The 12,749-nt window shown below is 42.5% G+C and overlaps 1 protein-coding gene across 1 annotated transcript in view; it reads right to left on the bottom strand.

Moving 5' to 3' along the window:
* Nucleotides 1-584: 584 nt before the first annotated feature.
* LOC119181618 (neprilysin-1) overlaps nucleotides 585-12,749 on the bottom strand; it is a 98,581-nt gene continuing 86,416 nt past the window's right edge. The window contains exons 18-21 of the mRNA XM_075875794.1: nucleotides 8,411-8,476; nucleotides 6,425-6,526; nucleotides 3,071-3,147; nucleotides 585-783 (exon numbers count right to left, since the gene is read on the bottom strand). Coding sequence (XP_075731909.1) covers nucleotides 684-783; nucleotides 3,071-3,147; nucleotides 6,425-6,526; nucleotides 8,411-8,476 — 345 coding nt within the window. The 3' untranslated portion in view covers nucleotides 585-683. The remainder of the gene's footprint in view (nucleotides 784-3,070; nucleotides 3,148-6,424; nucleotides 6,527-8,410; nucleotides 8,477-12,749) is intronic.

The following is a 12,749-nucleotide window of genomic DNA, read 5'->3' as shown; positions in this document are numbered from 1 at the left end:
CACAACTGTTCCATTTATGTTTTCCCTCACGATACCAATGCTAACATAAGTTCCTTTCTTTAATCACGTATTTTATTTCTATCGCCTTTCGGCATGGTTTCAGCTCTGTATAATGGCTATAACTTGCTTTGTATCTTGGGATTATTGCATACATTGTGTATTAATAACATAATAAACGTTTAACTTCTGTACTGCTCCATGGTCATATGATCCTCATGTCCTGTTATTATGCTTGCATGTTTTTACGTCTACATCTTTTTTTATGTGTGTGAAAAATTACTGTATTACCCAACTGCCACGCTCTTGAAGGAGAGTAGCAGTATTGTGAATAAATAACTAAAGAAATAAATAAATAAATTAGTTCTTGCTCTATAAGAAGGTTCTGGGACTCATGAAGACGACGCTGTCCTCCAGGCCAGTGCCACCACTATCATAGCAGAAAAAAAACAAAAACACAAATCGGCGTGCATTCATTGCCCAAGAGAACAACGTCAATGCTCGCTATTTCAGGGGTCCCTTCCAGAGGACTCGGACAACACTTTTCTAGAATGACAGCATAAAGACGCATAAGCAGTACAATAACATTATTTTATGATGCTATGCGTTTATTGCAATGATTATTGTGACTAGTTTGGAATTAGTTGAAATATTGTTCGTTGTCGAACGTGGCACACGCAGCTTTTTTACCAGAGAACACACTTTTTTTTATAATACATTGGCGACGATCTGTTGCACCTAAACACACTTGAAAAGGCGTAGAAGTTTTGCAAGGGCACGTTGACTCTGCGAAAAAAAAATTAAAAGGTACTTGAAAAGTATTGAATTGGGCAATTACAATAGCATAACTGAAGTTCTACCACAGGCCAGGATTTAAACATACATGACGTTAGTTTGAATGAATACTTCTGAGTCTAACGGCACTTCAGCTCCACCAATGGTGGAACTTTTGACGTACTATACGTTCAACGGAGCTGCTGATAAAGCACAGTAACCATCGTATTCAGAAACGCTACTTCACTTGAACTTTACTTGAAACCTCTTTCAATGCAGCGCGTTCTCAACGCGTCTGTGCGTTTGTGCTGCCTTGGCTCCGCCTAAAGACAGAGCGTTTGAAACGCGTTTGTGCTGCATTGAAGTCGGTGGCAAGTCAAGATCAAGTCATGCGGCGTTTCTGAATACGGGGGTTAGCATACCATCTCACGCCAAGCAGGCCACGAAGTTTCTTCAAGATGGCAATGATTTCATGCAAAGAGTAAATAAGATATATTGGACAGCGTGCGTATCATATGTTTTTGTCTTTGTCAGAACAAACTTCAAAGCTTGTGCTTTTCAATGGTTTTCAGTTGAATAATTAAAAACCACTAGCTAAGTAGGTGGTCTGTTCCTCCTAGAGTAAGTTGGCTAGAGCTCAGGCTGTCACTTTTTGAATGCCACAGACGTGGCCTTATCCTAGTCTACTTTTCCTTTCATTCTTCAACTATACGTGACCTCGTGGACTGCGAGGACAAGGGCACGGCCTAGTGCACTCCCATAGAAGAGTACCAAGTACTCTGAATAGTTGACAATTTTTTCTAAACACTTTTCCTCGGCATCGTCTCTTCAAAGACTTGCCAGTCTACCTGTCTCGACTCCTGCGAGGTTAGTAATTAAATCACAACCTCTGGTGCTGCGCTCGCTACGGGCCGAAGTCGGCTCATAAAACAGGTCCAGGACTTTGCCTCACGAAGGCCAGAGTTCCTACTTCAACTACGGGTTGTTCAGAGAGCCCACAATGCAGTAGGGAAGCTATAGGTTTCCCCGCCCCTACGTCCAAGTGGCCCGTGGCATTTCCCCAAAGAGCACCTTTTCTGAGGACCTAGATCTGCGCTCTGGTCTGTGTGTCTTTCCATCTAATGCAGTACATTGCAGACAGAAGGATCTAATTTCTTCAGATAATAGCACGGCTTCGATATCACGACCAATATAAGTAACTCACTACCGATATCCGTATTATAGGTGCTGTTAACTCTCAAGAGATAGTATCACATATAACCATTCCAAATAATACATATAGCAATTACACACTCGAAGCTAAAATGTTCGTCATAAGGTACTCTGAGAAAACTGTTGTTCTGTAACAAACGAACATTCAAAGTAGAGAACTCTTGATATCCGGTTTACGTTCTCAGCGCGCTTACCGTGTTCTTTCGTAGAAATTTGTTGCATGTATCATTTCAGACTTCAAAATGTTTTTCAATGAAAATGAACATCTCGAACAGCCTTTCAGCCTTTCAGGAGTCTTGAACACACTACACGGCCACTTGAATAACTGCATAAAATACTTACAGCAGATCTGTCCAAACTTTTACCTATTTTAATCACTGTGTGCATATGTCATCAAAAAGGAATTGTGGAGGCATGCTAATGTTGTCAGTCAAGTCCCCCCACCCCAAGTAGCAAACATTTCTGCATTCTGAAAATATCGAATTCATGTAAGTACATCACAGTTATTGACTGCTTGTCGCTCTTAGTTTCAGGGCATTTATTATGCGCTTCGTCTTAGAGTTAAGCCACCCAGCTTATTTGTGTTCTGGTGTGTCGTGTTTCGTTAGGACTTATTGCCCTAAACATTGATGTCATGTTCACTTTATTTCATCACTAAGCTTTACATTGTTTCTTCTATTGCTGATGGTACCTGGAGTATATAAATAATGATACCATTATTACTATTATTATTATTATTATTATTATTATTATTATTATTATTATTATTATTATTATTATTATTATTATTATTATTATTATTATTATTATTATTATTATTATTATTATTATTATTATTATTAAAGATGATAATGATAATGATAATGATAATAATAATGATTATATATTCTCTTGGGTTTCACTCTCATAAAGCTGTCCATGCTTTCCAACCATGTAGTTTACTTTTTCTTATCTGTTCCTTATGCGTAAATAAATGCAATAATAATTACCTTTGTTTTGTTGAAACCTATAAAAATTAACACAGTTGCCAAGGCTGGCGGCCTCATTAAAAGCCGGAGTTCCAGCGCCAAGGTTTCCCCGCCATTACCTGTATTGCTTCGGGCTGTGACTGTCGTACTGAATTTGTTGCCTCAGGGCTTCCTTGCGAGATTTCGAACACCACACCTGTCAGAGAAAGCGCTGTCAGTGCTGTCAACACGAAAGAGCTGGCCAGCGTGTGACTTGATAATATTCAGGTGCAGTGCATAAATAATGACACAAGCCACGTTTTTATGCAAGAGTGATCGGTACACAAAGTAGCTATCAACGCCTTACGTTCGGTAAAATTAGGTGATGCTTCTGAAAACGCATCATACAAATGCACCTGCAGCACCCTGCTCACAATGAGTTAGGTTGATTTAAGCAGATGAGTGGTTAGCGCCATAAATGAAAGTACCCCGAGAAGTAAAAGGAGAAATTTCGGCTTTGCCTTTGTACTTGAATTGCACAAAAGTTTTTGTTTGTCTGAGGACCTTTTATCCTTGGTTGAGTGCCTTCGCTCAAGACATGCTCACGCTCGCTAGTGACCGTTTTATTCGCGCAAATGTGAGTTGTGAAATGACGTTTTGTATACAGGGTGTCTCCTTACCACAGCCGATGCAGTTTCATTGAAAACAGTCACCACTTCATCTTGAACACCACTTCACAAGGGTTTCTCGCATTATGAGAACAGGTAAAAAAATGTAATGCACTCAGGCAAACGAGGTTGTTGATCACAGTGAATTGGTCTTGGCACTTCCTTTTCATTTTACGTCATTACACGTGCCTTAACCCAGGAACCCTTTACAAGACATTTATCAAATACTCCCTTGAGCACTCCACACATGATGGTTAATCAGCGAAGCTGTAACGAAGAGGCGCGTATCTATCGCTGAGTTAATCACAAATCTTTTCAAAACTCTTTCTGAAATGATATTGGTTTAGCGCCGCTCAGTTTGAGCGTGAAAGAGAGATACTATACAATCAAGAAGGGGGGAAAACAGACCACAATGTAGCGCTCGCACTGTGGTCTGGTTTTTACCCTTCTTGACTGCATAGTACCTTTCTTTCACGCTCAAACTGAGCTGCGCTAAAGCAATAGGGTGGTTACTTCAGTCGAAAAATATTGGTTGCTCCCTGTCGCCCATTTGTTCCCTTTCTTCATTTTGAGGGGAGCATTGCCGAGTTGCAGGGCTCGCCAAAATCCTGTGGCACGTACGCTCTGCAAATTTTTCCACGCTTAGTACGGAATAATTATGGTTTCACCAGATCATATTAGATTCCCTGTAAACGCCAACACGATAGATACGATTGGTTTCATCAGCTTCGACTCACTTTACGTTACCTATAGAGTGCAACGCCATGACAGCTGCACTCTTAACCACGACTAAGCATGAAACGCTTGATTTATATGCTGACCGGTAATATTGAATGAAGAAGAATTGGTATGACGCTAAAATGACAGAAACGAATTGAAGACATGAACTGAGAGACGCATCTTCTAAGTCTTTACGCACAGAAACCATGCTGATTTGTATATGCTGCTAAGGAGGCCACTTTATCACATAAGTAGAACCGTGAACGAACTAACGATTCATGAGCCACTGAAACAGAGTCACGTGGCCCTCGCACAAAAAGAAGATCACAGGCCAACACAGTTTGCGTATTGGTGTTTTCCGCTCCCTGAAAACAGGTCACAAGTTTCCTTTTTATGGCTCATAGTAGCCAGCCACATAATTCGAGATATGTGGGGTTTAACGTCCCAAAACCACCATATGATTATGAGGGACGCCGTAGTGGAGGGCTCCGGAAATTTCGACCACCTGGGGTTCATTAACGTGCACCCAAATCTGAGCGCATGGGCCTACAACATTTCCGCCTCCATAATTAGAGAAGCATGCCACGCAATACATCGAATGTACCAGCCAGCAGCATGCTGTATACAACATTTCCATATAATTTGCGGAGATGTACACCAATCAAATGGCCCGTTAATTTAACGACTGTGAAATTCAGCAACGCTTGGTTGTCAGCAGCAACATAGCAGACCATTGAAAGCGTCATGGTTGTGTACCACACGCCAGCTAAAGAGCAGCATTTAAGTTGTGATTGCTCATTCTCAATAAAAACTGTAGGCATTCACTGCATTAGTGTACCGTGACTAATTTTAAGCATGAAAGAAGCGATTTTTTAAAAATATGGCCTGTAGTGTAGACGTACCAACTTTAGGTTGTGTGCTGTCCCTTTTGCGTTTTGCAAGTTTGGATTCTTTAATGAACATGCTTTTCTATGTGTTGGCAAGATTTTACATCCCGTGTCTATGGATTTCTCGGCGTAATCTCTGTCATGGTTTAGTGGCTCATAAATATTTATAAGTTCAACCAGGTTTGCCATAATGCGATAAGATTACCTTGTTTGGCCATATATATAAATCGGCATGGCTTTGGTTAATAAACAGTTGAAATTTAGCCACTGTGTCTGTCAGTTCGTGTCTTCGCTGCGTCCCCGTTGCAAGGACGATATATCAGTTTTTTTCGCGTAACTAGCTCACTCAGCAACAAGCAACGTGGCGTGGTGAGACTGCAATGCGTACTGCGCTGCTACTATACTCGGGGGCAGCTCGTTTTGGCAGTGAGGCGAACGCTACATTCGTGCACATTCGTGGTACTCTAGTAGTGCTACGGCAGGTTGTAGCTGATTTCCGCCCAGTATCACTTTTGGAATCTCGCATCGTTACCTCGTCTAAAAAACTAAACCAAATATTTAGTCAGAGGCAGATATTTTGATTGCTCCATGCGCATTTTAATGCCACATTACCCGTTCACTAGTAATGCACATCTAAAACAGTGAGCCTTCCAGCACACCACGAACCACCAGTCACACCAGGGATGTGATGCTTACTTTGGCAAACAGGCATGCCTAAAATCTGTTGCTGTCTAAAGAGCTGAGGGAGCAGGAAGATCTTGTGAAGCACACAGTATTGTTGTTTTACCAACATTTTCCTGTGACTGTTTCACTCTCATAATGAATAAACCTCTGTATAAATTAACAAGAAAACGAGAAAGCTATCACAAAATTATGTGCTATTTCTTAAGGGACACGCAGCCATGCATTTAGACTTTGTACTTTTCACAGCGCTGCCAAGAAAAGTCGTCTTCGATTACCATGCGGTGATCGAAGATTCATTGAGTGCCGCCAACGCATGCGCTGATCCATTTTCGCTATCTGTTGGCGCTATAAATACGTATGGCTTTTTAAAGCCACTGGCTGAAACCTCACTGATCATGTTTCAACACCAGGCAGATAACCTCCCTTTAATGTTTTCTCATTACGTAGTAAAATATTTCGAAAATGCTGGTAAATTTTATAAGAGAAGATAAATAGAAACACACACGCATCTAGAACAGGAGCAACACTTTTTTACCATTCCGTTGGCGATGAAGAATAAATGCTTGCCCGAGAGATGTTCTAAGCCAGGAAGTCGCACATCACGAGTTTCACTCGTCTTCAAAAGGTATTCATAAGTCTGAAAAACGATAAAATGAGAGTGTTCTTAGAAAACAAATATATTCTCTCTTACTTCTTCACATCCAAACAATATTGACAATCGAAAGAGTCGTGCTCTATGTTATTTCCATAAGAAGCCCTCATGGCGGCTCGACTAGAAGTACGTACAGGACAGTGCCCAATAATGTAGTGTTCTTTCAGTGGTGCTCTTCCAGCTGGCCTAACGTGGCTGAGAGCGCTGCTCCTTGAGATGCCCCACCGCGGTGGTCTAGTGGCTAAGGTACTAGGCTCTTCACCCGCAGGTTGCGGGATCGAATTCCGACTGCGGCGGTTGCATTTTCGATGGAGGCGAAAACGCTGTAGGCCCGTGTGCTCAGATTTGGGTGTACGTTAAAGAACCCCAGGTGGTCAAAATTTCTAGAGCCCTCAACTACGGCGTCTCTCATAATCATATGGTAGTTTTGGGACGTTAAACCCTACGTATCAATCAATCCATCAATCAATCAATCTGCTCCTTGAGAGTCAAAGCGCGTGCACTTGAGTATAAGGTACGCGATTATTTCACTGCATCCGGAGATCAGCGACTGTGTTGATTTTTGACAGTGAGATTGGGCCGTTTTAGAAAAAGGTACACGAATCTTCGCCTGAGCGCTCCTCGTCACTGCGCATGCGTCGTACGATATCCTCTAGGATAACATGTTAAGTTACTAAATTAGCGTATCGTACTCATGGATTGTTGACGCTGCGAAAACTATTCTAAAAGTGTCAATTATGATTGCTTTGCAGTTTCGTTACAAACTCTCTTCTCTTTCATGCTTTGTCACCCGTTACTCCTACTCGAGCACAGGTAGCAATCTCTTTAGGCCCTCATTCTCATCATCTTTAATCAGTACGAGACAGTTAATCAGCACCAGATAAACAAGTTGTTGACATGAGGAACCCCATAGTCAGTGCTAATCATTTGCTGCTGATGCCGAAGCGTGTTGCAACTGCTGGGCATCATCCGTCCAGTTGTCGCAGGCTTGCAGACGTCTGTTGCTTGAGAACACCAGCAGCCGCCCCCTCCCCCCACCTCTAGCTTCACCATCGACATGATTTCGGAAATATGCGACTGCCCATACAAGTTGCGTAAAGTAACGATTGCGTTACTCTGGTTTCAGCCACGGGCCAAACCCACCATTGTGGTGTGAGGCGTCAAACTGCTGTTGCATAGACGACTAGAGTGCTTTTCTCTCTTCTCTGAACATCCATTCCCCCTTCCCCTTTCTCCTATGCAGGGTATGTACCGGGCTCAGCCCTGGTTTACCTTCCTGTCTGTCTTTTATAACCATTCTCTCTCTCTTCTTCACTAACACAAAATGAAGTGAATATACAAGCTGTTGCTAAATGTTCTGTGGCTCCTATATGGAGGCTACTTCCATGTGCTGAATCGAAAGGAACGTTGCACATGCATACCTGCGGTGATGACACGATTCCTAACCTTGCCTTGGGAGAAATATTTTAAATCTCAACACATAACGTTCGCCTGCCATGAAAGAACATTATGTTTCAAGACTACTTATATTACTCTTGCTGTAGTTTAAAGGATCCTTATTCCACTCTCATTTTCTGTTTCTTTTTTCTTTTATAGTATGTTACGCTGCACTACCTGTTCCTTTTATCGATTTCAGCCATAATACTACAAACTTGCATTGCTGACTTGGGGGGCTACGCAGGATGGCCCGAGCTTCGGGCAGACGAGTTAGCTCGGAGTTCACTCTACGGCGGCCATGACATCAAGATAGTGTCATCACGACATCAAAACTTTAGGAATGATTTCCACCACAATGTTTCTCCCACATTTCCACTAATGATCGAAAAGGTGTCATCAGAGACAATAGTGTGGTGAATCATCGCTACGCACCTTGAATGCAATCCTGATGCCGCCGTTGTCGGCGATATTCTCGCCCACGGTATTCTCGCCATTCAGCTTCAGGAAGTCGAAAGGTGGAAGAAAGGACGAGAAATTAATTTACTTCGAACATATGAGGGCGGCAAAGAGCGCCGCAAATCAACAAGTCTACATCGCTATTTTTTTCAGTCAAGGAACCACTAGTGTGCTCGGAAACACAGTTTACAGTCAGGTTATCATGATATTCGAATTACAAGTACGTACAGTTAGGTAGTGAAACTTTAAAACACAACTTTCTCAGAGTCATGATAACTGTCGAACTGCACGTAACACACAACATTTATGAACGAATCTAAGTCACTTAGAGCCCTTCGCAATAAAATGAATGGAGGAAAGCGCAGCACTCTTATTTTATTCGATCAGATCGACTCCACTACATCTTTTAGTAGCTGTAGATATAATCATGACGGTGAATATTATCATTATTGTGATGATGGTGTTGTTGAAGTTCATTATTAGCGACCCCTGGAAACTTATGACTGACGAACGGGCCATTTAAAACGTTGATTTATTTTTACGAATGACACCTTTTCGTCACCATCACGTGTTACCCATTCTAGTTATCTAGCATCGTCGTTGACTCTTTTTTCTGCTCGGGTCCGAAAGCTTCACAGCATCTTTTTTTATTGTCACACGACTGGTAATATATCCAGCGATATTTTTTTTAAACACTGCCACCTGATACACTTTGACAGTGTGCCAAATGTCTTCACAATAACGTATCGTATTATTGGCATGAAAATGACACCTGTGGAATCAGTGAAACAAGTAAACAACAAAACTAAACATGATCACACAAATATTCAAGAGCTGCGGCATTCGGGCAGTGCGGGCTAAATGATATGCGAACATGACAATCGTTCGGCAAGATTAAAAAACACGATGAGCACCCAGTGGCCAAAAGTATAGAGCAAAAAGAAAGCAGTAAGAAGAATAGAAAGCTAAAGCTACTTGGAAGTATACTTCGTTCTGTCAAGGTTACAACTCTTTATTGATTGATTCATATGTGGGGTTTGACGTCCCAAAACCCCATATGATTATGAGAGACGCCGTAGTAGAAGACTCTGGAAATTTCAATCACCTGGCGTTCTTTAACGTGCACCGAAACCTGAGCACATGGGCCTACTATATTTCCGCCTCCATCGAAATTGCAGCCGTCTGTACGTTTGTGCTTCTGTTCGTCCGTGCTTCCGTTTTTGCGTCCATTCGTAATTCTGTTCGGCCGTCTGTCTGTCCGTCCGTCTGTGCTTTCGTTTATCCATGCGTCCGCCTGTCCGTCCACCCATGCGTCAGTGTTTCCGTTCATTCGCGCTTCCATCTGTCCGTTCTTGCTTCCTTCATCCGTCTGTGCATGCGTCCATCAGTCCATCCGTGCTTCCGTCCGTGCGCTCATCCGGACACACAGGCAGAAGCACGGACGCATGGATGAACGTATGGAAAGACAAATGGACTGACGGACGCATGAACGGAAGCAAGAACGAACGAGCGGACAGATGGACGCACGGACGGACGCTTCGCCCGACTCAACCTGTTTCACTCCGTGGATACGTTGTGATAATTTTTTTTCGCCTTTGGAGCTTTTTCACTTCGCCTGCAGTAAAAGCTACGTAAAGTATTTCTTTGTGTTTTGTTCTCCCCCAATGTAAGCGTGGAAGACAAACATATGCGTATGCACAAGAAGGAAGCTAAGAATAAGCAGTTGCTGCCCTGGCTGAGACAAGTGGGGCTAACTGTCTACCCTTGCATAAAAATTTATCAACTTCAGCACCCTATGTAAGCCCCTTTCATGCTGGGCTATGTTTCTCGTGCAGTGGCAACTCATCTCGTGATTAAGAACAATATTCTGCAAGCTGACATTCGTGTCCGTATGCGACAAGTCTTTTGAAATAACTGATTCAGGGCATTTCAGAGAGTGTCGTTCGTGCTCACACTACAAGATTTCCAAATCTTTAGCACAAAATGTAAATTGTACCTACACAAAGCGACTTTTCGACTCTATATACCGCGCTGCAGTTCACTATTGTTCTAGACCAAAACTACTGTCATGTGCTGCAACTTTCTCCTATGAGGACGGAGCCACTTCACGACGTGTTGGTCTTTTCTACGACACGGTCAAACACTGAACAGATATTGTCACGGGGTCATGACGTAGGCGGATGGGGCACACTGCGAGTTGGATAATAAATTGTTTATTTGGTCGATCCTGTGCCCATTAAACGGAAAATTGGATTGCAGTCTTGCACTGATAGCGGCGAACGGAGCATCTTCCATCAATCAACTGACAAGCGGCAAAGCGTGTCAGTTGACTGCGTTATAGTATATGAACGTATACTGTAACGAGGCGATAACAAAACTTGAGGAAAAGAACGTGGCAATATAAAGAACGCGGGGAAAATGTCACGATAAAAGGTTCCTTGACATAACACATGTACGTCGCGTATGTAACAGCTTAGTGCAGCTACAATAATTGCAGCGGCATTTCGGTTGTACCGCTAGTAGAAAGCTGTCCGTATACGCATGCAGGTGGAGAGTTACAAATGTCAAAAGTTCGTGTTTAATAACTTCCCCGCGACACATTTGCTTCGAAGAGGAGAATAAGCGCGCGTATTATTTTGCATAACCTTCAATTATACAACACAGCTGCTTTTCGGAGCGTTCTGCCCAAACTCCGGCAGCAGCCGCTTTCAGTTCCCCTTTCATACCCCTATTCCCAGACGCACACACACAAACAAACATTTACTGAAAGCTGTTCTGAAAGACTTGTAAGCTATGGCAGCGTATATTACGCTCAAATGTCAGGATTTAAATATCAAACAGCTTCACACCACAATATGAGCCATACAGCTGTTAGGTTGAGCAGCACTAAAGATTTGATTGCGCCCGAGCTTCGCCTTCCGGGATATAACGCGATAGAACATATGGCGCTAAAATAGCGGTGTCGGCGCTGGTATTAGCTTGTACGTCATTGGTTGTGAGCGAAAAAATTATTTCGCGCGTGTCCGAAAAATTGACGCAGGTGCAAATAAAGTGAATATTTTAAAAATCCACCTTGGAAAAAGAATTTGAACCACGGTTGTTTGCGTGCAAACAGGTGTTCAAGCGCACAGCCTAGCGTCTGCTTTTTTTTTCTCGTTTAATACATGGAATCAACACCAGTAATTGTCAACTACGCACAACATACTCTGCTTCGAAATACAGTGAAATAAATTTCTCTGCTCAGAAATGCGGTGCAAATAACTTTCATGCTTTACAAATACACGCATCCTATATGTGCAGGCTTCGCTATACAACATTTAGTATTGAAGTAATATTTCGTTGATCAAGCGTACATTGAAAGCGGGCGTCAGAACATTTAATTGCCCAACGACTTCGTAGTTTAAAGTCAGACACCCAGTACAAAAGGCGCACGTGTTACTGTGCGTATTTCCATGAGACCACGTCAAGGATGCATATAGAAAGTTTGAAAGTAGCCTACCAGGCTCAGCCATGGTTAACCTCCCTGCTTTTCTTTCATCCTTATTCTCTCGAAAAAAAATTCACGCGCATAAGTGACCACGGTTTAAAGCACCCTTTACACAGAATGCAGCCCTATTCGAAAGCTTCACTGCTACAATGCACTTTCAACTTTATTACTCACATAGTAGTAATACACAATTTAAAATTATCCAGTGGAATAGTACAGCAAAAACTATGCATTAGGTGTTCCCAGAACGCACTATAGGAAGTGGATATATCGCTATCACGATCAACTCTTAACAGTGAAGCTTAAGGATCCCCCAATGTTTCATTGCCTTGCCACGTTTTGCTACTCGGTGCGCAATACCTGGACCATGCTTCGAGGAAGAGAATATTCGTACTGGCAGCATCACCCTCTTGGAAAAATAATGTAGTGCAAAACAAAACAAGGAACGAAACCATCCCATTTGAATCAAATCATCCCATTATGATGGTTGGTTGGTTCCTCAGCAACATGGAACAACCCTTTCCATGGCATAGACCATGAATCGGACGGTGCCTTGTTTAGGAAACTGAATAAATTACTGAAGAAAAGGAACTGTGTTTGGGAGAACTGTATACATTCTTCCTTTTTAGCGGTGAGTGGAGAATAGTAGATTGTACCCATTTTTGTGGCACGTACCCGTTTGTGAATCGCAAAACGCCATACCGATTATGGCAGCTTAAAGAGCTTCTGCGTTAATAATAGTGCAGCTGAATGGGTGCCCCTTCATGAATGCACTCTAAGGCAAAATCACTAGAAAAAGGAGTAATGGAGCCCAATAGGCGCACGCGA

The sequence above is a fragment of the Rhipicephalus microplus genome, chromosome 10 (genome assembly GCF_043290135.1).
Source record: "Rhipicephalus microplus isolate Deutch F79 chromosome 10, USDA_Rmic, whole genome shotgun sequence".
In the NCBI taxonomy this organism is placed as follows: Eukaryota; Metazoa; Arthropoda; class Arachnida; order Ixodida; family Ixodidae; genus Rhipicephalus; species Rhipicephalus microplus.
The sequence above is the reverse complement of the archived record's forward strand: the minus strand, read 5'-3'. Positions and strand labels throughout refer to the sequence as shown.